At 38.6% G+C, this 27990-nt stretch overlaps 1 protein-coding gene across 9 annotated transcripts in view; it reads right to left on the bottom strand.

Annotated features, from left to right (window-relative positions):
* Window positions 1-27990, bottom strand: part of KIF13A (kinesin family member 13A) — a 118220-nt gene that overhangs the window by 32931 nt on the left and 57299 nt on the right. For 5 of the 9 annotated variants that reach the window (XM_051611879.1, XM_051611881.1, XM_051611883.1 and 2 more), the window contains exons 5-17: window positions 26762-26854; window positions 26072-26252; window positions 25002-25089; window positions 23096-23230; window positions 22443-22555; window positions 17223-17334; window positions 16597-16809; window positions 14946-15056; window positions 13750-13884; window positions 12428-12558; window positions 10585-10671; window positions 10302-10468; window positions 2698-2908 (exon numbers count right to left, since the gene is read on the bottom strand). In XM_051611879.1, coding sequence (XP_051467839.1) covers window positions 2698-2908; window positions 10302-10468; window positions 10585-10671; window positions 12428-12558; window positions 13750-13884; window positions 14946-15056; window positions 16597-16809; window positions 17223-17334; window positions 22443-22555; window positions 23096-23230; window positions 25002-25089; window positions 26072-26252; window positions 26762-26854 — 1777 coding nt within the window. Of the gene's footprint in view, window positions 1-2697; window positions 2909-9123; window positions 9247-10301; window positions 10469-10584; window positions 10672-12427; window positions 12559-13749; window positions 13885-14945; window positions 15057-16596; window positions 16810-17222; window positions 17335-22442; window positions 22556-23095; window positions 23231-25001; window positions 25090-26071; window positions 26253-26761; window positions 26855-27990 lie in introns of all 9 variants that reach the window. The other 4 variants (XM_051611875.1, XM_051611878.1, XM_051611876.1 and 1 more) reach the window with 1 other exon arrangement.

The following is a 27990-nucleotide window of genomic DNA, read 5'->3' as shown; positions in this document are numbered from 1 at the left end:
AGCATAAAGCCAGAATAACCTCTGTGTAACATGTTCTAGCTGATCTGACAGATACAACCACGTGCCTACATCTAACACCTATCAAATTAATTTTGCTGGCTAATGCAGTAGAGCTCAGCTTCATTTGTAAGACAACAGAGCAATAGCTGAAACTGCACCAATCAAATCCTCTGCAATCCAGACACTTCGCTATTTCACATATTCTTCACATCCAGTCTTCCCAATTTTTCCTACATTTCTTGCCCTCTGGTTGGGTGGCTGGTAAACACTCAGCACCATGTTGCCATGCTGTTACAGCAGAAATCCCTCAAAGGTATTTTTTTCTGGTTTCTTACTTGAGATGATTCAATTTTTGGCCTTATTTTTCCAGAAGCTGAAACCTCTTCTAGAGCTACAAATAAATAAAAAGTATAGCTATGAGGATCTTCTGGAGGACAGGAAACTGACGACCAGTTATTCCAGAATACTGCTTATTTAAGGGCAGTGCCATCAAAATGTGATCAGACTCCTTACTCATCCCTACAAAGAGCTTTTTTTTCTCCTCATTTTTACAACGCAGCAAAGTATGGTCTTCAAGTAGTTCAATAGGTATATAAAGCTTTCATCCATGAAATCCAGAGACAAAAATGCTTCTTCAAACACATCTCTTCCTAAGAAATGTCTAACAACTATGAGAAGGCTTTCAGAACACTTAGTCTTGGTATGACTCCAGATTCTAATTTTTCATGTGATTACATGGTTGTGGTGGTTGGTTAACTTTAAGTTAATTTATTAATTTTTTTTATTCTCAACTCTCAAGGACAGGCAAGAAGGTTTTTTGCTTCTTCCTTTTCACTTCCTGTTGCATCTTTTCAGAGGTATGGCTTCCCTTGCCAGTAAGCCCAGTTTTCATGTCTGCTACTGAAGTGAGGCCTAGAAAAAAGCTGGCGAGGGACTTTTAACAAGGTTATGTAGTGATAAGACAAGGGGGAATGGTTTCAAACTGAAAGGTTTCAAACTTTTCAAACAAAAGATTTAGGTTAGACATTAGGAAGAAGTTCCTTAGTGTGAGGGTGGTGAGACACTGCAACACGTGGCCTAGGGAAGCTGTGGAAGCCCCATCCCTGGAGGTGTTCAAGGCCAGGTTAGATGGGGCCCTGAGCAACCTGATTTAGTGGGAAGTGTCACTGCCCATGTAGGGGGGTTTGTAACTAGATGATCTTTAAGGACATGCCAACCCAAACCATTCCATGATTCTATTATTACATCAATGACTTCTTGATGGCCTTGCTGTGCTCAAAGCAGTTCTGAAAAGCTATAATTCCACCTAGGGTGTTTCTCACTTTGCTCTTCTTCTGCAGCCTTAAAAGAGCCTGCAGATGATTCTGCAATGCTCTACATTCAGTTCCAAATAACTCTGTTTTTAACAATTCCAATTACTTAAAATTTAAAAACACAGCACTAGCTCTCCCTGTATTTGTCATGGAAAACATTCTTACCATCACCGGTGGGTGAGTGGGCCAACAGTTTGTTATTTGTTTAGGTGTTTTTCCTAGGCCAAACTAGGCAGAAATTACAAAACAAAACCATGCACAAAGACTAAACCAAGATCTTTTCTGTTTCTAACTCCCTAAATTTGAAAGCTGCAACACAGCCTTGGCTATCTTTGTTTAGACTCCTCTTGTACCTAGATTTTTATTATTTTTTTTACGGTGGAGAATAAAGCAAAAATAATCAAAATAGGATAGAGCACTCAAACTCAGTACACAAAGAAAAATTCTGAATTAATAATGAAGCTTCTGTTTTAAAAGAAACTAGACTAAGAGAAACTTAGAAGAAACCTGTTAGTACATCTAGTCTTTCTTCCTGCTGAATTAACGCAGTGACAGAATACTTTTTTGTATGCTGAAAACTTAAATCATCTCAGTTGCTGTCCCTAGAACTTCTCTCTATGAAGCTGACATTCTTCCCTCCCCAGTGATACCAAAAGCAAGCTTCTCTCATTGCTAAGATGCAAACAGCACAGATGCTGCTTAAACTCTGCTCACATCTTCCTACTCTGCTTTTTAAACTCCACCTGCAAATCTCACTATGATCTTCCACCCAGGTTCAGGTACCAAGCTAGTCCTTTGCAAAGAGACCTTTTCACCTCATGTCAAGACTTCCACTTCCTAAACAGCTCAAACCTACTGTATTTGACTATTCTGCAGTTCTCAAATACACAGCAATTCTCTTCTAAAGTTGGGCTTACTTTTAGAAATACATACATACAACATTGAAAGACTTTTCCTGGGTTTTTTTACGGTTTTAGATTGCAAAATACTGTGCTCTCATTGTACACTCTCGGCACGCAATACTTCTAAGTGCACTGCTTAGTTTTAGTTGACAAATTTACTTCTGCACTATCCTTTCCTTCCAGAACTAACTTAGAGCAACAATTGCTAAACCAAACTTTTCAGAAGCACTTTCCTAGTTTAAAAAAAAAAAAAAAAAGCCATAATGTTAATCAATAAAACATCAATTCTTACTAATTTGTGCTAAATAAAACATGATATTGTACACGTTACACATCAGAAACTAGTCTTGAATGACATGCTAACACTTCAGTGCACTGCACCATCAACTCCACAGAAAAATAATACCAGTTTCTGACAGATGGTTCAACCCCCATCTCTCAAGTTTTTACGGATTCCTTTGTTTTAACTCCAGTATTCTCACCTCTCTTCTGTCCAGAGATTTACTTTCTGCTGTGCAGTCTGAGCAGTGTAGGAGAGTCTGTCACTCCCATGCTGATGCTGCCTTTCTGGAGAGAGCTGCTGCCGCAGCAGCTCCAGCTCACGCTCATACATCAGCCGCTGTTCCTCCAGGGCACTCCGCTTCTCCTCCAAGTACTGTTTCTCCAAGATCTGGACCACGTTTTGTACTGGATCTAAAAAGAAAAAAAAAAAAAGGGGGGGGGGGCAGGGAAAGATGAAAAAAAAAAAACCAAACAGTGAGAGAATGCCATTTCAGCATTACAGAACGTTCCTTATTTATTTGGTACTAGCAATTAACACATCCCAAACTCTTCGCAAACACTAGATGGTCACTGCCCCAAAAACAAAAGCCAAAATAATAAATACTGTATTAAATACATAAATCCAAACAAGGAAAAAATACGGCATGCAAAGATGCTAAAAGAAATGGTTAAGATCCCTGCCTACTGCATACTTCAGTACTGTGAAGTTATATGTTAGAATCATAGAATGGTTTGGATTGGAAGGGACCTTAAAGATCACCAGGTTCCACCCCTCCTGCACGGGCAGGGACACCTCCCACTAGACCAGGTTGCTCCAAACCCCATCCAGCGTGGCCTTGAACACTTCCAGGAATGGGGCAGCCACAGCTTCTCTGGGCAACCTGTGCCAGTGTCTTAACACCCTCACACTAAAGAACTTATCTCTAGTATCTAACCTAAACCTACCCTCTTCCAGCTTAAAGCCAGCACCCCATGTCCTATCACTACACACCCTTGTAAAAAGCCCCTCCCCAGCTTTCCTGTAGCCCCTTCAGGTACTGGAAGGCTGCTATAAGGTCACCCCGGAGCATTCTCTTCTCCAGGCTGAAAAACACCAACTCTCTCTGCCTGTCTTCATAGCAGAGGTGCTCCAGCCCTCTGATCATCTTTGTGGCCCTCCTCTGGACTCACTCCTACAGCTCCATGTCATTCTTATGTTGGAGGCCCCAGAAGTAGATGCAGTACTACAGGTGGGGTGTCCCAAGAACAGAGTAGAGGGAGAGAAACACCTCCCTCGACCTGCTGGCCACACTTCTTGTTATGCAGCCTAGGACACCGTTGGTTTTCTGGAATATAAGTGCATATTGCCAGCTCACGTTTAGCTTCTCATCAACCAACACCCCCAAGTCCTTTTCCTCAGGGATGTCCTCAATCCATTCCCTGCCTAGCCTGCATTTGTGCTTGGGATTGCCCTGACCTTTGCACTTGACCTTGCTGAACTTCATGAGGTTTGCATGGGCCCACCTCTCAAGCCTGTCAAGGTCCCTCTGGATGACATCCCACCCCTCCAACATGTCAACCACACCCCACAGCATGGTGTCACCAGCAAACTTGCTGAGGGTGCACTTAATCCCACTGTCCATGTCACTGAAAAAGATGTTAAACAGCACCAGTCCCACTACTGAGCCCTGAGGAACACCACTAGTCACTGGTCTCCACGTGGACATCGAGCCACTGACCACAACTCTTTGAGTGTGACCATCCAGCCAATTCCTTATCCAATGAGTGGTCCATCCATCAAGTCCATGTCTCTCCAATTTAGAGGCAACGATGCTGTATGGGACAGTGTCAAATGCTTTGCACAAGTCCAGGTAGATGACATCAGTTACTCTTCCCTTATCCACCCACTTTATAACCCCATCACAGAAGGCCACCATATTTCTCCAGTAAGATTTGCTCTCAGTGAAGCCATGATGGCTATCACCAATCACCTCCTTATTTTCCATATGCCTTAGCACAGTTTCCAGGAGGATCTGCTCCATGATCTTGCTGGTCAGAAAGATCAGTTTGTCCAGGAACTCTGTTCAGCCATGCAGACCTCGTGGCATTTTTGCCTGACTGCCTCTTCATCGGGATGCAGCACTCCTCAGCTTGGTGATCCTTGAATATTAGCCAGCTTTCTGGGGCCTTCTTCCCTCCAGGGCTTTATCCCACAGTACTCTACCAACCAGGTCCCTAAAGAGGCCAAAGGCTGCTCTCCTGAAGTTCAGGGTAATGAGCTTGCCATGTGCCCTCCTTGCTGCTCTAAGGATCTTGAACTCTTACTGTTCCATGATCACTGCAGCCAAGGCTGCCCTGAAGCTCCGGATTCTCCACCAGCCTCCCCTTTTTTGATTAAAACAAGGTCCAGCATAGCACCTCTCCTCATTAGCTCCTCAACCATTTGGAGAAGGAAGTTATCATCAAGACTGTGGATTGCTTATGGTCTGCTGTGCTCTCTGTCCAACAGATATCAGGGTGACTGAAGTCCCCCTCATGAGGACCCTAGCTTGTGAACCTGAGCCTACTCTTGTCTGTCTATAAAGGGCCTCACCTGCTTGGTCCTTCTGGTCAGGTGGCCAGAATACCAGTAGGAAAAAAAAGATAGATGGAAAAGGGGACAAATCAATAAAAAGAAAATAAAGAAAATACAAGGGAAGCTGAGATTAAACAGAAAAGGAAATTACTTAAGGAAGTAAAAAGCAATTTAGTTTCTACATTTTGGTAGAGAATGAAACACTGGAGAGCTGCAGATGAAAACTGAGACAAACAAATTGTCTGACTAGTCATGCACCACATTGCACCAATGTTCTTCACAGCACTGAAGCAGACAAAGTATGCTCTGGAGGAGACTTCTGCATTCAGCTTTACAAACCACATTTCATCTTAATATTGACCCAGAACAAATATCCATCCAGATACTCTATCCTGAAACAACTGCTTGTGTCATTCAGCTACAGCTAAATCTAAATTGCATTCAAATTAAAGAAACATTACTCTGTTTTTTCCTGGTTTTAGATCCAAAGCTAGACCGTGACATTGAAAGAACAATTAAATTGAATAAACTCTGTATACTACAAGTATATATATATGCATTAGGTATGTACATCTGCAAGCTTAAGTGCAGCAAAAAAAACTGGTTTGCAAGAGGCCCAATGTAGATGAATACCTGCGTGACAGCAGGTCACTCTGCTAGTCACCTGCTTGTCACTCAGCAATCACCTACAAGATTACTGATTCTGTACATCTGACAGGGAAGGGAGAGCAGGAAGTTCTGTCATTAAGAGTGGTGAAATATTACTGGAAGTAACCTTGCAGCTCTAGGATATGTCAGGATTTTCAAGGGCAAAAAGCTTCAGCTTTAAAATAATTGGTTGTGGCATCTCTTCCACTTTGTAAATATATAAAAATAAAAGCTCCTGTGACTTTTAAGGCTGTCAGGAAGGTGAAAAATAAACCTAGATTTAATTACACTGTCCCACTTGGGAACTAGAGGTGTGCTTCTCAAAAAACACAAACTCAAGCATGTCAGTGTGATTTAGGAACCATCTTTCCCTTCACTACCAAACCCCAGTCATGTAAGATTAAGCAAAAGTGTTCCTAAAGCTACAATTAAAAAATATGTGGGTTACTATAGCATGCATTCACATGAAAGGGTCTGTAGGGTTTTCATCATCATTAGTGTGTTGGTCACCATAACATGCACATACACTCTTCCTGAAAACACACACCCCTTGCATCTTCACAAACAAATGCAGCATTACTGTATAATAACTTACCACGTACTAGAACTACTGAGATCAATTTTGCTAAAGATAAACCAACTCACTGTCTGCAATTTTGATGTACATGGATATTTAGGCAAGCTGCTTTGTAAAACAAATCCTTCCTGTTATAAATGCCAGAAGAGCAAAGAGAATCTCCAAGGTTCTGTTGTTACAGTGGGTTTGTATTTGCCTCTCTGCATCCTTTTTGGAAATACCAGGGTGGATATAAAGCACATCTTTATTTTTAGCAGCAAACAACGACTACTGCAAGTCACTACCATGGCCCTACACTCATCCATGGAAGAAATCACTGGCTTCACACAAAGGCACCATAAAATACCAACACAATGGTAACTATAAAGCACAAAGTTAAAAATCAGTCAGTATAAATAGCAACCAAATAGCAAAACAGTGATGCATAAAAGTGACTCAAAATAACCAAAAATATTACTTTTTAGTACATGACATTCTAGAAAGAGGGTTAGATATTTTTAGCTTCTAAACAGTGCAAAAAAAACCACCTCAACTGAATGAACCAAGTTCTAATATTCAAGACTACAGACCAACTTATGCACGTTGATCTGCATCCTCCAATTAGCTTCACATGGATGCATTTTACTGCATAATCCCTAGAACAGTTTTAGTTATGTCTAAGAATGGTTGAGAAATCAGGTATTACGCAGAAGACGGAGAAAAGGCATGGAAGAAATTAAAGCCCTCTATTGTGTTTGCAAACACAGGAAATTAATCTAAGGCTGGCTCATTAAAACAAGACTTTCCTCAAGTGCTCAAAGACCAGTTCCAAGTTCAGGGACCAGATTTCCTTAATAACAGTGATCTTATAATGCATCTAGATTTACAGGATCACAACCACCACAGGATCAGATTATGCCATGGAAACTATTTGGAACAAGACGCAAGAACCTAGTCTAAAAATTCCCAGTTTCAATGAAATCCACTACTGTTTGGAGTAAAAAAGGTGGGTTATGCTAGTATTGAAATATAAAAAGTAAATTTACACTTTCAGAATACTCTTCCATTTAACTTTCAGAAGGGTTTACACAGAAGACATCCAGTCTTTCATAGTGAAAAAGCAAAATATGGTGTGAATTATAAACCATCTAGTTAGAAGATGAAAAAAATAAACAGTCAAGTTCTTCACAATTTAAAAAACTACAATAGTGTTTAAACACCATGTTCCACAACTTTGAATTTCTCATGCAAAGCCAAATAAATTACTGAGGATTATACTCAGTGCCTGCCAAATGCACAGCAAATTCCATATAGTGCTAAAAGTCCCAAGTCCCAGTCCTCTACATATTTATGTGACAAGAGTTCAATTACCCTGAGAAGACTATTCATATACAATTAATCCTCTGCAAAATCTTAGAATATTAACACTGAACTAGAAGAATGTACTTCCTCCGTGGGATGAACAGCATGTATTACTTTGCTGCAATGTCACTTAATTCATGTCTGGAATCTCTTAATCCTGTAACAACAATGCTAGGAGAAGGTTATGACATGGGCTGCTTTTCTAAGTTTCATCAAAACCCCCACCCTGACCTCTAACAGTTTATATTTTGCTTAAAAGAGGAGCTGGGTAACCTAATCACACTGTTTACTTAACCACTGCACCATATACAAGGATAAAGTAAACTTCTTTGCTGATTCTGTGTTTGAGCAACATCACAAATCAGCAATACAAAGCTGATCTGACAGAATCCCACAAAGAAAGTGAGCACATTGAATGGAGGAAAGAATCTGGATGTTTACTTTACAGCTGTTTTCAGAGTTACACATTTTCCTCCAAGCTTCTCTGGAGCCAGAAGCAATATGTGACACTATTGTACTGCTTGTGTGTCATAAAAACAAATGTGTTTGTGCCCTGTAAAAGCTAGGCTATTTATTTAAAGAGAGTTACTGTTCTTAAGTAGATCAGGGGGCAACAAAACCCAAAAAGAAGGAAAACCGAAAGCTCTTGATTTGGGCTGTCTCAAACCACTAATGTGAAAGAAAACCCCCAAACCTATAAATGCCTATAAAATAAATATCTAATCAAAGTTTTAAGATAGCCCTTTATTTCACCCCTAGGGTTTCACCAGAGGATACAGGTAATAGAATTAACTGTCTTCAGTTACCCAATTATTTCTTCTTCCATAGGAGTATTTCTTTTTCATTTTAAGGAAGAATACATTAATAGCATTGCAAAAAGCTGCTTTAATTCTTACCCAACTGGAAGCCTGTCAGAAAGACTATTCTAGCTATACCTTTGTGAAGAACAGAAGCTGGAAGCGCTATCAGGCTTCGAACAAAAAGACCAGCCTATGATCCCTACAGTCACGTTTCATCAGGGTTTTATTATCCCTTACTACTCCAACTTGGTTAAGCAAAACCTATGTGGGAGGCATCAGAAGAGACAAGAAGCAGAACAATGAGGTTATGATGTGTCTGGAACTGTGCAACATGTATGACTATGAACATTTGCTGTGCATTAGGGAGGAAAGAGCTCTCGTGAAACAGCAATGCCTGCATTGTCCTTGAGCAAAGACACAGAAACCAACCAACCAAGACAAGAATTGGCCCAGACGACAACCAAAAAAGTCTACTGAGCTAAAGTGTAAAGACATTTGAAATACTGTGGAGAATCATTTTGATCAGCTAGATAACACCACATGAAAACCAAAAAAAGTGAAACCCCACCCTGTTCAAAGAACACTGCCTCATTGTAGACTGCTACAGTTTAGTCAAATCTCTGGTTAGTAACAAGCAGATCAAGCATAAATTAATGCTTTCAAATTTCTCCAGCAGTCTCATGCATGAGCTAATTGAGTTCAAAACCTTTGTCCCAGTTTTGGCACAGATACAGGATGGTTTGAGGCCTTAAGACAGGCAAGAGCATCTTCACGAGGGATGACAACACGGAAGACCACCAGGATGGCAGATTCATCTGAAATTCGTCTCCTGGTATGAGCGAACCATGAGAATATTTCTGTTATCAAACAGTCATTTCACATCAACTTAAATGACCTGACCCTGTAACTCACACAAGCAATCCCATTGAAATCCAACTGTAAAAAACCTGCAAACTGTTGCTAGAGCATCAACCATATGAAACCATCATGCTGTATTAAATAGCAAAATGGGGGAAGTTACAGAGTAAGAGGAACTCAAGAAAAAAGTAAATACTGTACAAGTAAACCACAGCAAACAATGGAAATACTACAAAGATATGAAGAATAGAGAACAGAAAGCAATGAAACACCATCTAATGAGTCTTTTTGGACAGTGATCAAAACCCAATGTATTTACCTCTCAAATTTTGTGTATTAAAAAACCTGTACAAGGCATTCAGTAGTTTACCAAGTTTTTCAGCTTTTTGTCATATAAACTATGACTTGCCTTCTAGAAACCAAGTAAGCACCATATTGTTTCATATACACTATACCATTATTTTATACATACCGCAATTTATTATACTGTAAAAAAAGGCATCACAATAGGTTTTAACAAAGATTAAATAAAATAATGAGAGTGATCAAGCGTTAAAACCCACGCAAGCTGACATCTGACTATTGGCTTGTTGTCATTTCAGAGCTTCTCTACTGAGGTTAAAATGGTGTCAGAAATATTTGATACAAAAGGAAGGATGAAAGTAACTAAGCCGTATCTGGAGCACCCTTTTGTCAGCAGTAACTTGCAAAAACAAGACAGTAGTAGGACTTAGATGATGATTTGACAGGCATATGTTTACAATTCAGCTGCACTATAAAGGACAGCAGATGTACAGATAAAATTGTGTGTAAGGGCAGAAACCAACTACTAACTCGTGTGTGTGTGTGTCTGTATTTATACCTACATAGATATGTGCCTAACATTGTTTCTGTAAAATATCTTTTTCTGAAAGTGCTTCAAGGGCCCCTGGAGCAAGCACACCACTTGTTTTACCCAGAAATTAAGTTACATCCTTAATTTCTCAGATGACCCTAAAGAACATTTTTATCTGGCAGTTGCCTTACCGTTGCTATTCAGTGTCTTCATAATAACTTCCATTTGTGCAAACTCATAGTTGTAGTCTGGTTCTGAAGAAGCTTCACTAGCTGCATCCAGATCATGTTCTCCTAATGAAGTTTCTCTCTCAAGGTCTTTCAACCAATCTCGTCGTTTCCTCTTTGGTAAATTGATTCTGTATAAAAATTAAAATTCAGTTTCTAAAAAGTTTATGCAGAACAGTGGAACTAAAAAAAAAGGGTGAATGTAAAAGGCTGGAATGTAAATATCAACTTAAATATCAAGTATTACCTAAAAAAGTGGTTGTTTCCCCATAATATTCTATCACCATGCCATAACTGGGTGATAGAGCATACCAGTGTACCGTTTACACAGGATCTGAAAGAAGAAAATACAACTTCAGTGGAAGTCTAAAAATAACAGGTTGAAAAGTAACAAGATCTACTACTTATCCCATCTTCTGACAGGGATTTGTATCATACGACACACAAATCTCCTAGGTTCTCATTAAAGAATCAACGGGAACGTTACCGGTCTGACTTCTATTGTCAGAATTGAACACAAAGCACCTTGCCCCTCCAGGTTTGGCTGATAGAAAGCTTCAGCAAAAAATACAGACAAGGTTGCTTTTAGTTGCAGAGTTTTCTTTAAGTGCCCATTTCTCAAACCGGGTCACTGCCTGCTGCTTATAAATACTCTGTAAACTTGGTTGCATGCAAATCCAACTGATAAAGCTCTCCAAGATACAAGTTAGTCAACACACTGTTGTAAAATATATTGTTAACATACTCAGCATTCAAGCATAAGAAAAGATCCTTGGATCCAAGTTTCATTCTTTCAACAAATGGAGCCTCTATTATTAACAAAGGACTACTTTTGTGAACATCTGGTACATCACTACATATTTGCATTTAGGGTTTTTTTGTATTGCATTCTATCCCAAATGGGAAAAATGGAGCTGTTGAACTTTTGCATATATGAGTCACAAAGAAGAACATTTTATCTGAAAGGGAAAAAAAGGAAAACAAAAAAAAAAAGCCTTTTCAGATGCAATGTTCTGTATTCAACTATCTGTTTCAAGTAAGTCAACAAAAACATGCAAGCATGCCATTTAAAACCAGATTTTTCTTTTTTTTTTTGTTCAATGAAATTCTAGTAATTGAATTTCTGTTGACACTAGTATCTTGAGAACAGCTACTTTAGCACTGCAGATCAGGCAGAAGTAAAAATAAATATGTTTTTTCCACTGACACTTGCTCTTGCAAGTAAAAATTACTGATTTCTAGTACTACAGTAATTATCACAAGTCTGAATCTCATCTGTTTGAAATTTTGTACTGCAGGCTGTGGAAGAAAAGTACAAATGTTAAGAGGTATTTTACTGAAGGCAGAATGAGAGAGATTGTATTTTTTAAAAGGTGCCTCTCAAACATTTCTTATTCTTCTATTGAAGAATAGAAACATTCAGATTTCAGTCTAGCAGCATGACCTTTAGCTAGAACAAAGGTTCTGCTTGTCACACACTGTTGAAGCGACAAAGATGTTTATGATTCTATGCAAGAAGCTGCAGTGCTCCCAAAATGAAAAATAATTCAAATATGGTAGTGGAAACCAAAGGAGAAATGTGACTTCACATTACATATTTACTAGACACAACAGTGATTAAAAATTTCAAAAAGTATTTTCAAGATCTTCAGATATTTAAAACACCTTTTTCTCATAAAATAGTGAGCTTTACAGTAGGAACTACTCACGAGGCACAATTTATCTTCCCCCACCGAGACATACCCTACACCCCATCACATGGGTCAGGATTGCCAGCAGTGACCCGTTACCACCCAAGACACAGACAAGCAATGGTCCCTCATTCCTACTGAATCTCTTCTTGCAATGATTTATGCTGAGCCAAACCACTGACAGCCTCTTATGATGCTGAGTAGGTGTGTACACATGTGAGAAAATTGTAGTTTTATCACTGAGTTTCACTTCTAAGTACCTAAATTATCTATATTGAAGCTACTCATTGATCAGAACATAAGATACTGATGTCTATGTAAAATAAAGATGCACAAAAGTTGCCTTCTGTAAAGAAAAAAGCAAACAGTTTACTGGAAAGTACTGCTGATCTTCCTTACCTTGCATTTTCTTTTGGTGTGAGTGTAACTTCTCCATCTAAAGCAATATCAATCTCACAGTGTTCTGGTTGGATTCCTATACCAAAGAGCTGTATATCCTGAGAGGTATCTGCACCAACTCTCGTGTGATCCTAGAAAATAAGCTGTTACTAAGAGACAAGCAAACTATCACTGTTTATATAACTAAGAAAATATTAGTTAAAGCACAGACTGTACAATGTACTTGCTCTCCTTTGATAAGCACTTCTATAGAGTAGAAACGGTGCCACAGCAGACTGGAAGACTATGAAGGTCACACATGGACTGTTCTTCTCCATGTAGTTTTAGGTAATACAAAATAAAGCGGTTGACACGCAAATTCTGATTTTAAAATATTCTCAGACTATACTTGCAAGAGCAAGCAAAAAATTAAAACAGTGAAGAAAACCAGCCATGTCATATATATATATATCTAGCAGAGGAAAACAAGGATAGTAGAACAAGGTGCACAAAATAGGCTGCTTTTCAGAAAACAGCTATCTATATAGCAACTCAACTGAACAGACTAATCTCTACATAATTTCAAGTCATACTGTAAATTCTGCTGAAATATTTCGTTGTTGTTAGAGCAGCTGTGATTTACTTGCTACTGTTCAAATACAGAAGCCCTATCTCAGTCACTAAAGCACAAAAGTAACTATAAAAACAGACAGGATAGTCTTTCATAACTTATTGACAGGGAGCTCACATTTCCTTGCAAGCTTAATAGTTTTGTATTTGACACTATTTCACTCTGACATGAGACTATGCTAAACAGAATGGTACAAAATCTAGCAGCACTAGGAAAATACATTTCTGTAAATTTTTCACAGTGTGCTTTCCCCCCCCCCTTTTGTCTTTTTCTTAAGCCTTTCTATCATTGAAGATTATGCTTACTTTTACTGGTTGCTATTAAGCATCATCTCCTCCTAATTTAAAGCAATTCAAAGCTATTCTCAATTCACTAACAAAAAGAAGCTTTTAACACAAGGCTCTCCTTTCCAATTCAGTCCAAAAAAGCAGCTCTATTCACATCCTGTGTGGAAACGCTAGAATTTACCTCCACACTGGCACACACTGAGCACTTCTCCCAGTGCTGCCGAACGGGAGATTCATTAGGGAAACAATGAAGCTGAAGTGCAAAGGGAAAACAAACCCTGAACAGTAGGAGGCAGCCTATCCTATTTTGCTGCAACTGGTCTTAAACATACAAAAATACAGTCTGAATAACAAATTGAGCCAGAATTTCAAACAATACACAAGTGTCCTTTCATTCTGTGTAAACATCCTATTCACATTCTTACCTTTAAATAGTAAACCAAAAGTTCATTGAGTGCGGGGTCTGCATTCAGGTTCACCAGGTAACACTTATCATCCCCAACCTTGATACCTGAAGACTCAAGGGAAATTCCCATGCTCTCTAGCTGTCTTTGTCTCTCCTGCAAACACAAAAATAGGTTAATTTTGCCTGTAGAGACAAATACAGGAAGTAAATGAAAGCACAGCATCTGAAGCTGAAGATGTGCTGAGCATGCCTTCTGTTACACTGCTGGCAGAAAAAGAACTTAAGGATTTGTCAAGTACCATGTTTAATAGATTTTATCAGAGCTACTCATAGGTAACACAATGTGGCTTTAAACCAGTATGTTAGTTAAAAACTAATCTCAGTTGCAATTACATCAAAGTTAATTATAGTCACAGATAATTTAGAAAATAGCATGCCACAGTTGAGGTTTATTCTTTTGCAGTATAATTTTTAATTCCGCTAAAGTACCTACTTGATTACACGTCTTTTGCTTTGCTACAGTTTGGGGGCTGGGGTTTTTTATTTGGCTGGTTGAGTTTGGTTTGATTGTTCCCCCTGCCTTTTTGTTTGTTTGTTTGTTTTCTTTTTTTTTTAAATTATAACAGTGGTTGCACCAAAGCTTTTGGAACATTAGGACTAGAAAGGGAAACCAACATCACTTTTTATCCAAACTACAGACAGAGGAAATGATGGAAAAAGCACACTGGAATCCAGAAGTCTTATTTTCAGTACAATAACAATAAACATTAGTGAATACATGTACCCATTTCCCTTCTCTGGTTAAGAAGTCATTAGAAGCAAAAAGCAACAAACACTGGCTAAATCTCTGATTCTTCTGTAAGTCTTGATTTTCTTAGTTACTTAAAGGGAAACACATTTACGATCCCCCTGTGGCATTTTAAAAAAATGATCTGCCCAAACGTATTTTGATGTTTTATTTTAAAATCAAATATTTAGCTTTTACTAATGAGGTTGCGAGACAGCTACACTTAATTCTTATGAAATTTAGACTTTAAACAGGCAAACAAAAACAACCCAAACCCCAAAACACAGAAACTAGGGGAAAAGACAGAAATCAAGAGGAGTTTTAAATAGCTGGTGGGGAAGACAACACAGTCAACTAAAGCATATTAAGTTCAGCTGACTTGTACTACATAAGCATCTGGCCTTTCCTCCTCAAAATTTCTGATATACCTGTGCAATTTCTTCAGTTTTCCTTAGCTTTTCTTCCCAGGTGACTGTTAGCTCTTTTATTAGTTTTTCAGATTCTTCCAATTTTTCCTTCAGTTCTGGTGCTTTCATGGCCTAAAAGACAGAAATTTGCAAAACCCTTCAGCTGTTCTTCCCACTGCAACATCTGCTTGCCCAAGGGAACTGAGCACAGCAACATAATATGAAGTGCAACAAGGACAGATTTCAACTGTACTGCCCAGTTTTTCATGGCAGAAGATGAAGAAATACATCACTTGCAAAGGAAGAGAATAGAATCCACATATGAGTTCTGAACGAAAAGCGGTGAAGATTGACATAGCTCCAGAGGCTGATGGAACCAACAAAACCTCTGGCCCTGGCCTCTGAAGCTTCAGTGTCTGTATAAAAATATCTGAATAACTTAAAAAATTTAAGTCTCAACTCTCTGAAATTCAACTGCAAAGATTTTCTTTCAAAAGTAGTATCACCTACAAATTCCTCTCAAGATTTGGCCTTCCATTCTAACTTGGTTTTGTAACTGTTCCTGGAGTTGCATTAAAGCTTTCAGACTGATCCTGGTGATTACCTTCAAAGGAAGGCATGCTCTGGAGCTAACACAGGCTTCTCATTTCACAGTAGAAAACAAAAGCAGAGGGCTTAAATACCTCCGGTGCCAAGTAAGAATTCAAGAGGCTGGCCTACAACTCCATATAACAGTTTTTAATAGAAGATGTAAAAGAAGAAACTTTTAAAAAAGACTAGCAAAACTTTGGATGCCTTCCTACCGATTTTGTTCAGCCACAGCCCATCAACGTCATTGACGTTGGGACAGGAACTGTGTTTTATTTACAAAAAAAGTTAGTGACTCCTTTTTCTTAAAGCACGTGTTCCCATTTCAGCCTGTAAGGATCTGTTCATACATGGCACATATGCAAATTTACCCGCAGACACACTTCTGCTCTTTTTCCACCAGTATTTTGTGCCTGAAAAGATAAAAAATATTTTCCTACAGTGCAGTGTCTAGTTTATCCAGATATCACCAAGTAAACTATCCTACTCTGATACTTTACTCTTGAATTAGAACTATAAATCTAAGATAGGCAGCAATCACAGTGTTAACTGTTAATGCAGTAAAGTCAATTGCTGATGGCTTTGGTGTTGCAGTTTTGACAAATTTTTAATAGATTTTCACAAATGTCAAGGAGAGAAACGTCACACATATTCTGTGGTCCAATACCAGAGTTACAGTTTTTCACACTTTTCCATTTGGCATCATAAAATACATACTCCACCCATTAAAAAATAAAAAATAATAAAAAAAATACTAGTAAGTCTCTAGAATGAAGTTGTTCTGTAGTTCTCATTTGTTCTGCATCTATCACTGCTTGACATGAAGTTCTTTGTGAAAAGTCTATTCTGGCCACGGTTACCATCAGTACAATGTTGTAATTTAAAAGTTATTAAAAATATGAAAACATTATGTTGGCTTTATCTCAGGAAAAAAAGTTAATTATGTAAAAAAAAAGGAAAAGAAAGAAAAGTGCAAGGCTTCCTTTCCTCATTTAGTAAGAATTAAAAAGAAAGCTACTCTTCCAGATGGAGTTTGACATTTCCTTGGGAAACGTGAGTTATGTTGTACTGTAACTACTGTTACCTCAGCTTGTGAGAGCTGTTCTTTCAGTTTTTCAACTTCTTCACGTAATTCTCTGATGACCCTGGCGTTTGGATCTTCATTCACCACAGCATGATTAACTATCCTTTTGGCTCTGTCTGCGTATCTCAGAGTAGAGAGTGTTTCTTCATAATTGTCTGCTGCTGGACTAATTGTGGCTATCATGGCAGTCTGGCTGTTTCCTCCCAAGTTGTCCTGTAGGGTGCATCCACAGAAAGATGGAGGGTTAAAAATTGTTCTCAGACTACACAATATTTTTTTTACAAAGATACTTAAAATACAAAGCTCACTAATTAGATTCAGAGATACTCTGGATGTAAACTAACCAGTATGACCCATAAACATTTCCAGCCACTTCCACCAGCTTCGATTCCCCTATGACAGAAAATAGCCAAATAGGACTTTACAACAGAATTAACACAAGATACGCTTAGCTGTCCATATTACTTGGAACAGCTTACAGCTATCAGAGCTTCTTAGCTCACCTCTCTAACAAGAACAAAGAAAAAAAGATTATAAAGCCCACGTACACAGAGGTTTGCTACGATGATTCTACACAGTATTAAGCTGAAATCTGGCGAACAGGGTGAATGAAAAATACTAATTACCTTCAGAAGCCAAGTGAGTACAGAGTCTCTGTAAGGCACAAACTTGTTTTTCCCCTTCCCTGCTGCTTGGTCAGCAAGTGATGATATAACCAATCCCAGTGTTGAAAGTGATCTATAAATGCAACACAGAATAGCTTTAACACACATGCCAAATGCAGATTTAATAAAACACAGAAAAGGGGATTTGCTAAAGAGTTTGATTTATGTTCTGCAGAACTTCACATCCAATTTTTAAAATATCTAAACCATTTAAGCTGGACATGACCACAGGAGATCAGCTAGCCTTCTGCCCTGCTCCAAACAGGGCAACGTTTTTATTAAACCTACATATTTGAAATAATGAAAATACTATACACAGTGTTTCATCTTATCTGGTCTTAAGATCAAGTTCCAGAAAGACTAATTTGAAATATTCATGTATTTAAAATAGTTTGAAAAGCATAAAGCAGATTCCTTCAGTACATGGCCAATTACTGCCTTTGATTAGACATCTACCCTTTCTCAGAGACTAAAAATACTTCTATCTTGGACACTGCCTCATGACACTGTTACGAGTCAGCCTTGGCAGAACAGCAAGAATGCCCTGTCTCTAGAAACAATGTTTTAAGAGTTCTGGCTTAACAACAGACTAAAACTGAACAATTCTCCAGCCATAAGGAGGCATCCTCAACACAAAGCCATCTATAGCCCAGGAGAACCAGCCTGCCTGGCGAACCAGTAACTAATCAGCCATCACACAACAATGGATGAAGAGACTGATTAGGAGATTCCTTGATAAATGGGTTGATTTATTATTAAGGTGGAGCCTCACTAGCTTCTCATGGGGGGAAACAGACCAAACAATCCTTCAGTTACAAAAATGTTGTACAATCATGAAAGAGAAAAGCTCCCAGATTGCTTAGCAGGCAAGCACATCCCAAACACCACTCTAGAATTGTTAAGAAAATACAGATAACTTGTTAATTTTGGTACGTGTACCACTTCTACCAACAAGGGTAACTGTACTAGCAACCTGTGCAAAGGATCTGTGCATTGTGTAATCCAATTGTTACACAACCCTGTGTAAATTTAAGTGACATCGTGGCTCTTGGGGTGAGTATGTTTAAGATAATGAGCCGGTTCAGGAGCCTGAGAACATTAAACAGATGCCTAAAGGGGTTTAAAACAGACAGTGCTGAAGCCCAAGAGCATTCTGGTCCATCAGACTCATGCCCAGCTACTCTTGATAACTACCATGGAAAACTTGAGCAGCATTGCAATTAGTCAAATCTTTAGTTGTACTGTTCCCCTCCATCCTTTCGAGTTTTCTTTTCAAAGAAGTTGTACTATTTTAGTTGACAGGCACAATATTTGTAACACAACCTTACTGCTGCCTGAAACTACCAGTGGTTCAGAAAGAACATTTAGAAAGTGATAAATACACTGCAAAAGAGTATTTCAAGGAATCTGAGGGTAAAGTAACAAGAACCATTACACGTGTCAAAAAAGATGTCCCATACTGTGTATAGCACTAAGTGGTATGAAGATATACAGGCCTGAAAGCAAAATTAAAATAAATTTAAGGAGAGGCCAGGCATCTGATCTCTCTTGAGAGCACTCTATTTTATACATTTGTTCACAGGACAACCTCTGAAAAATTCACAGCAAAAAGAATGGTTAGTTTTAGTTTGTGACCTGAACCAAAGCCTAACAACCTCTGAAAGCTTGCAGGGGCAAGATGGGAGAGGTAGAATTTGTTCTTGCTTCCCATCTCTGGTCTCCACAAGCAGAGATGACAGTGTGCTAAACACGTGAGAACAAACAGTAGGATGCTGTATGCTGCTCCATAGCAACCTCCTACAGCACAACTAAAAAGCACCACCAGCATACTCCAGATGGAGTCCACCTTCAAGGAAAGTGAAGTTAAAAAATCCTCCCTGGCCTACCTTCCTCCAATTCCTCCTTCCCTCTTTACATGAGGGGGAATGTGAAAATCAAAATTAAAAACTGAGGGAGGGGAAAGAAAAGGACAGTCAGAAGGGCGATGAGAAGATCAGGTATCCAAGAAGGCGTGTCACTGAAAGCTATTTCTCAACAGGGCTGCAATACCAATTTGAGTTATGGGCACTGTATTTTAATGAACAGGAAATTATCAGCTGCAGTTTATTAAGACGGGATTAAAAGACATGACAGTATTTCCGCTCCTTATAAATGCTGATTTTATTTTAAGAGTAACTGTAACATCCGCAATAAAAGCCAAACTGGAGTAACTGATGTATTCAGCTTGAGATTTCATAATACAAAGCTGTTTAAAGACTTTTAAGGAAAGAAGTAAAAGAAATGTCTGCCCAACAAACTAATTACAGGACTCGTGGGCCGCTTAGCTCCATGCTAAATGAGGCACCAGAGATCCGTCACTACTTTGATCCTATCTCACACCACCTATATAATGAATCAGCCCCAGCTCGTAGCGCAGGGCCAACTGAGGCAGCTCAGATGCAGCAGAGCAAGCGAGCTGACCTGGTGCAAGAGCAGGGCAAGGTGCAGTTTCTACACACTCCCTGTTCTCCTTGTCCCTCTTCCTCAAGCACGACCAGGCTGCCCTTGCTAAAGGGGGGTGAGGAAGCTTGTACACACTCCTGTCATGGGCCTAAGCGAGGTGGTGCTTCCTCATGCAGTTCTGCTCCTCTCTTCCTAAATGACACCTGTTAAAGCTATTTCTGTGTAATTTACAACCAAATTCTTCAATGAGCAGAACTGACCTTTCTCTTAACACAAACACCCTCTCCAAAACCAGCCTGCAGCGAGACCTGTCCCAACCCATTCCTTCCCTTCTTTTGGCATTCTCAATTTAAAATGACAACAGCTATGATTTCACTAATCAGAGTTAAAATTGCTTACTGCTCACAAAAAGTACGTTTCTTAGCCACTAAGTTACAGCTTGTTTAGTCTGCTTCCTCCTACTATTGTCTTCTAGAAATTCTTTGACTACGCCACAGAGTTGTAAAGTACCTGTGTTTCTATTCTTGGCATGTGAACTCGTACCATCCTGGGGAGGAACAAGCCCACCCAGCTTTACTATGAGGTATGGTAAACCCCCCCAAAACCATCAATAATAAAGAGCAGACACCCAGTGCCTTCAGCAAGGCAACTCTGCATCAGCTCTGAGAAAAAACAGAAGTAATCTTTATTACAACTTTATGAAGCTGTTAACAAAATGACACAACTCTCCATTGTTTCAGTATGTGGGAGACCAATCCATCACCTCCCTTCTGCAACATGCTGTTCCAAGATGGGAGTGTTTATAACAGTTGTGGGTTGGAAGCAGCAGCTACCAGAACCTTAGCCAGGTTTCATGCAGAAAACAAAGAGCAGAAAAACCTGCAGGGAGCAGCTGAACACAGTTCAATGAAAACACTCTGCAGTTTTGGTATGCACAGAGGAGTGTACATTTTCCCTGCCTTGTAAATACAAAACAGGTATGTTATTTCCATGTTCCTCTTTTAGGCAAGGAAACATACTGCAAGCAGCAAAATTATTTATCAGGTAATTTCAGCAGCTCCATCTTTTCTCTCATTAGACATAGTGCATACTACCAGTACAAGTTACTGCTTTTTTATAAAATAATAAAATATTTTTTAAAAAAGACCTGACACAGTAAGGTATATGGCTTAAGTATACTGTATCACACCAGCGAAGATTATTGCCTTTCCCTAATAAGTAAGGTGCATCACACCCAAAAGATATTACACAATACTATCTAAAAAACTAGTCTACTAAAACATGTATAAGAATTTTGAGGCTTCCAGTAAAATACAGGCTTCCTTAAAGCCCCAGGTAACAGCAAAAATCTAACCAAAGACAGCAAGCACAGCACTAAGAAACCTCTTGCCTATCAGTTTCAAAAGATTTCTACTAGATAATGCTTAATTAAATGAACTAAGTAATATAAATTTATACCATATAAAAATTTGATGAACAAACGTACAGCTGTCCACTTCTTTCAAATATCAAAATATCTTTTATAGAAAAGTTTGGTGCTTGCATCTGCTATTGTCAAAGAGGTTTAGCATGGACAAAACAACATTCCATTACTGCAGGAATGCCCTAAAAGTTTAACATTGAGTACACATCCTAATGGGAAAAAAAAAAAAAAGGTATGTATTTGTTTTCTAAAGCTACACTTGCAGCTTATTAATAGCTATTGAAAGAGAGGGCATTTGAACTCTTCCCCAAGAATTAGAAAGAAACATGAATTTTCACCTTTCTTTATGTAAAATACAAATACAGTTTCTAGTAAAACCAATCTGGATTTCACTAGTAACCAGTGGGGTAAGTGCACCATACCTCCCATTGGGCAAAGAGAGCCACATCATTTAGTTTCACAAGGACTACACCAGCATGGCTACCAATCTGATGCATTAAACACAAAGTTGACTAGAAATTAAGCTAGAAAAGTAAGCATGTTAAAACTCTAAAAAGAAGTAATTTAAAATCATTTTGAGTATGAATAGTGTTCAAACACCCTTTGTGCAGTCACTGTTAACTTATAATACCAAAACATTTTGTAACATTTAAAAATTAAACTGAAAAAGGAGTAGCTTTTAATGTTACAGTTAAATGCTTTTTTTCCCAGGAAAATTAGTGTATTTAAGACAGGAGTAATAGTGTGCTAAATTTTTGCTTTTGGGCAATAATACCATAATTACAGTAAAAAAGTGCCTTGAAACTTGTCATTGCTTGAATACAAATGCCCAAGGCAATGCTAAACTTTATTCTGATCTGGTTTTCTTAAACTGTGAGTTGTACTCTTACATATTTTAATACAGGTTGGAACAAAGCCGTTCAACTCTGCAACTCTGCATTCTTCCTTGAGCAGATGATGAGACAAATACATGAGCCTGAGGACAGGGTGTATAAATGAATCACAAAAGGTATATGCTTAATTAAAGAGTGCTGCTGTCACTTTTTCCAGATAAAATTCATATAGCCCTCATCTGAGTCAAGTATGAATTAGGGTCCCTATGCCAATAAAAGGAAACACGTGGTGCTTAGCACAGAGCTGCTGAAAGAACAGTGTCAGGGTTTATCACAGGGCATCTGAAAGCTGTATCAAACTGCTTCTGACGAGGTCTGTCATTTTAACTGACTTACGACAAACACACCACAAGATGAGGCCAGGGAAACAACAGTGATTCTTACAAGATAAGGCTTTGCAACCTCTGTAGGCCAATGTCTTACTTGTTTATGTTGCTGCCTTCCTTCAGACGTTCTCCTGCAGCTCCTGTTTTGGACACTCTCTCACTCCCAGCCAAATCCACCAGGCTGACCTTGCTGACTTTTTCTCCAGAATTCTGCATAGATGGGACATAGGAGAACAACAGTTCAGAAACACTGACACAAAGCGTTAACATGTCTGAGACTGGCACCATAAAACTCTGTTCTTCACAATAATGTGGCTTAAAGTATTAAATTCAAAATATGAGAGAAGAAGGAACTGTCAGAGTTTTTATAGCTCTTTAAGAGCCACTCACGTATTTTATACTATAAGGCTGAAGCACTAATGAACCAGAATCAGCTGTGTGGTAACATCAATAACTTTACCAGCAAAGCAGACCACTAAAATGTATCAACTGCAGCAAAAGTTAAGACCTAAGACAGATTTCATGGTGGCAATACAATCTTAAAACGTGATCCAACTGTTTGCTGTACCTGGTGTGCTTCCTCATCCTTCCACGGTCCTCTCAATCTTACAGTCTTGCCAATATTATTTTGATTACTGGACCCCATGGCATTAAAGGTAGAAGCACAACTAAGCAGATAATTTATGTGTAAGAGGAAGGAAGTAGAATAATTTACCACAACTTCATAAATTAATCAACAGAAATACATACACCAGAATGCAGGTCATAGAGTGTCTGAGTCACTATAATATTGAAGACAGCATGAGAGCGGCTGCTTTCTTCATTCATGTTGGTCGCAGCAACTGTTCGCGATTTGTTTCCCTCTGACATCAGTGACTCAATATCCTACAGCAAAAAGAGTAAAAAAAACAATGCTAGCATAAAAGCAAGTAGTGTGCTTGCTGAACAAAATCCTCATCCAAATTGAAAGGCGTGTACGTGTGGGATAGAGGAAGAAGGGGAGGTAGAAGTAATGAGAAAATTCTCTGCATGTTTTGAGATGTACTGACACAGAGGGTACGTCATTTCAGAGAATGACATTAAATCACATCTCTGTTTCAAGTGCTGTGCTTAAAAGCCCAGCAACTACACCCAACTCACCCTCTCCTTATCTGCTGCTGAAATATGCTGGCAACGTCCCCATTACAGATCGTAATGTTTAATGCCAGTAATCAGGCCACCACAGATCTACTTACTTAGACAAGTGAACATAACGCATCTCTTTACTGAATTGCACTAATGCCATCTTCACTTAATTGGCTCAAAGGGTTACCTCATTTGGAGCCTGTACCTTCCCACAGACATAAACACAAAGACAACTCTGCCAAGTTTGATATATGTGCTTGCTGAGTCTTCCAAAAGTCATCAGACAAAAACTAGGTATGAACACGGTATCCTAAAATTTTAATAAAGAGGGTGTGCTTCCAAAGTATGCAATTCACAATGAAATCTGCAGAAGAAGTTTTTATAACTCTACAATATGCACAGATGCTTCAGAAAAAGAAAAATGCCCATAAAAACCTAAAACAGTTCCCACATAGTACTACACCAAGAATGAATATTTTTTTTTAAACCCCAACATTTTCAAATCAGCTTCCTCATAAAAAGAAAGGCCTACACAATTCATACAACTGCACACTTTAGTTATTCCCACTGTACCTATAGTAGCTCAATGGCTTCTACAATACTGATTTATTTATCATAGAATAGTTTGGGTTGGAAGGAACGTTTAAAGGTCCTCTAGTACAACTCCCCTGCAGTGAGCAGCGACACCTCCCATTTGATCACATCACTCAAAGCCCCATCCAACTTGGCCTTGAATGTCTCGAGGGACAGGACATCTATCAGCTCTCTGGGCAAACTCTTCCAGTGTTTCACCACCCTTCTCTTCTCTCAGCCTTCTCTTCTCCAGGCTCAACAACCCCAGCTCTCTCAGAGTGTCTTCACAGGAGAAGTGCTCTAGCCCTCTGATCATTTTTGTGGCCCTCCTCTGGACCTGATCCAACAGCTCCATGTCTTTTCTGTGCTGAGGGCTCCAGAACTGGACACAGCGCTCCAGGTGAGGTCTCACCAGAGCGCACCACTAAGCTTGGTGTCAAATTTGCTGAGGGTGCACTCAATCCCACTGTCTATGTCAGAGACAGTGGGATCAAGTGAATTTGGATGGTGGTTTGGTAACTCAAATGGACTCGGTGTCACAATTTAAATTGTGATTTACATAAGCCATGTTATAGCTCCTCATGCAGCATACCTGTGCAAAATAAGAGGTTGTATTCAACAACAAAATCAAAGGAATTAAATCTGGAAGACTAACATTCTTACTTGGGAAGCCTCCTGCTTCCTGTGTCATGGAAACTCTGGGTTCTTGGTGCATACTGCATGCACTGAGAATTGCAAAATAAAGCAATACCACTATTATACTTTCAACAAACGTAAAGGCAAATCCAATGCTTTTATATGAAATAAATACTTCTGAAGCATTAGAGAAGATCTCTGCAATTGCTAGAGACCATAAACATGAACCAAAATGTTTGGATAGAAACTAATTTATTTCTTATAAGATTCCCACTGCTGTACATGTGTGTTATTTATAAACTTGCCATTGGTTTAGATTTACCTCGAAGTTTGTAACAGCCAGCTGAGATAGGCCATCTACATATGGTCCCAGCACTTTGTGCTCTCGAACTTTGAGGGACTGCCGACTCCTGTGAAACAAAGTAGACTTTATTCACAATCCACTAGGGTGAACTTTATTAAAAACAAAAATTACAGTATGAAATTATAAGAATCTTCTATATAGTAGAAGTCTTCCAGAATTGTTTCTAACTCAAATTAAAAATAAAGACTCAAATTAATCTAACCAGTTTTAATCTATGAACATAAATTATTTTTAATGCATCCTCCCACCCCAGTGTTTGGGGCTGGAGCAAAACCTGAAATGCCTTATTTGGAAGCAAGACAAAAAAGGAAACCAAAAATGCTCCTCTTCCCCCCAACGATTTGCTAAAGCCTAAGTTCTTCTTACACTTTATTAACATATATCAAGAGACTCTCAAAGCTACCCTTTTAACTGACTTGCATACTTCTTCACCTAGTGCAATTATGTTCAGGAATCAAATTATATACCACACACATATATCAATGTTCAGCCCAAAAAAACCCTATCAAGCTACCTCTTGTCTAGACATCTCCAAGCCAGAGAGCCTAACCAGTATAGTTGTGCAGACAAAACAGAAGAGTGGCATCAACATATTCTGAGGTGTTACCCTTCCACATTCCGAAAGCTCATGCCTAAACCAGGAGAATCAAGTTGTAAATAAGCTTCAAACTTCATCTAGTTGATGAAAATTCTTACTTGAATACAGTCTGGATCATATGGCAAAAACATCTCATAATTTAACCGTACATAGTCTTGCTTTTTGGTATTAAACTACTTCACACTGTATTTGTTTGCATCATTATTATGCTATCCAAATATTAAAACTGATCCATGCCAGTTAGTATCTCATATATAAGTTTTACATGGATATTCTCTTCTTTCTGGTGCTCAGTATCTTATCCTTTCTAAAGAAGTTATATAAACATAAATTCTGAAAAAACCTTCTCAAGGACTTCCAAAAGTGATTTCTCCTTCTATAATTTCAGACAAAAATAAGGAAGGCTGTGGGGGAGAGTGAAGCTACTCACCCTTTTGGGTCAAGCAGATCTCTGACTTTCTCATTGTAGATTTCCATATAGGACACTTCAACTTTAAAAGTATGAGATTCATTTTCTTCCACAGAGATTCTCTGAAATAAAGCACAACAGAGCCGTGGGATCAGACCCAGCTGCTCTGCATTGCCCATCATTGAAAAGGATTTTCCTGAACCTAAAGGAAAAAAAGGAGAAGAGAATGCTTTAGACTGTTGTTTCTGAAGTACTCATTTGTTCATGAAGCACATTTTAATTCTTTTGTTATCCCTCCAGAGGCACACAGTACAACATGAACTGCTATCCCAGACAGATAGCTTGTTCTTTTGACTACAGGGTACAGGTAAACAACAACAAAAAAAGAAATTATCTTAAAGGTTTTTTTTCAGCAAGGCAATTACTTGGGGTCCCTGTGAACACACTCAGAAACGACCAAATAAATCTTTGGTATTACCTACTCCTTTCAGGCTTTGAAAGCAGCCCCAACAGGTAGTAACTAGGAACATACTTAGAGCTGCTTTAAGTACTTTACATTGCCACTGGCTGTACTAAATGTCTGACATTTAACAAAATGACATTTCAAAACACAGTTTTAAAATATTATCTAGTTTAATATTTACGTTTTTTTTTCTTCCTACTTCCCATGTGAACGAAAAGTGTTCTTCCCTTTTATCACAAGAGACTCACCTGTCTGTCCATAGGCAAAAATACAAGCATTATAACCCTGAAAGGCCTTTTCAAGAATTCCTTCTCCAAGGCACTTGAACACCACTTCTTGACCTAGAAAATAATTATTTTTAAAGTTTATTTTAAATTGAACAACAGACGAAAATTTACTGAAAGCAAGAACAGGCTTGCATATTATTATTAATATTGAGTGCATTCAGAAACAGATTATTTTACATACAACCAACAAGTTCAAAACTGTTGTCTGAAACTAGTGTAACAGCTGTCTCTGTGTTTAAGTATATTGCTGTTTTTCTTGTGAAGGGAGCAGTTCTTCAAAAGCTGTCGTAAGTTGAATAACTAGAAAATAACATGGAAAAATAAAACAGGTGTCTACATTTTGTATCGTTTAAGTGTAAATTTTGCAATTTATATACATTCTTTAATCACAAACTATACCAAAGAACAGAACTGCAATGAATCCCATGAATGAATTAGGTTAATCGAGGTACAAGAAATATAATGCTAGAAATACCAGTAGTTCTCTTGGAAACTAGCCTGAAGTTGAGCTATTATGATTCACCCAATGGCAAAGTAATGCTGGAACCAAGACAGATGCACACTGATGACATTCAGGCAGGAAGTGCATATTTAGGAGGCTGCAAGACTTCAGCTGAGCTGTTGGAGGATATATTCTGGCAAATCCATAGCTTGAAACATCAGCTGCTGGATTTCCTGGTCTGAAAATTGTCTCCCTGTGAAAGGCATATTTTAGATGCACTTCAATCTTACAGATGGAGAAGACGAAAACAGGCCATAGTGGTTGGGTTTTTTTAATAAGAAAAAACAGAACTTGAACACCACAAAGCATGCCAATGGATTGTCTGCTATGAGTTCTGATCAGAGAATTGCACCAGATGTATGTATGCTCAAAACAAGCAAAACTGAGCAAAGGATAGTACTTATACACCTTCTGGTGTTTGCTTTTAAGCTGCCTGGTGACTTTCTGAACAGTTATGATCAGCTGTATCTCTCATTTGATAAGTTAAGTTTCAGCAGTTGTCAGTTACAATAAATTATTTCATACAGTGGAGGCAACAGTGACTTCCATAGCTCTCAAAGTGGAACATACTGACATGAAAAAATATCTAGCTATACATTGTATGAGAATATTTATACTTTATGATCCTTGACTAACTGGTAGTCCAGAAAATTCCCACAGAATGACCTGTGGAATGATTTACAAACGT

This window comes from Apus apus, chromosome 2, assembly GCF_020740795.1.
Source record: "Apus apus isolate bApuApu2 chromosome 2, bApuApu2.pri.cur, whole genome shotgun sequence".
Classification (NCBI taxonomy): domain Eukaryota; kingdom Metazoa; phylum Chordata; class Aves; order Apodiformes; family Apodidae; genus Apus; species Apus apus.
This window is presented reverse-complemented; position numbering and strand designations above follow the sequence as displayed.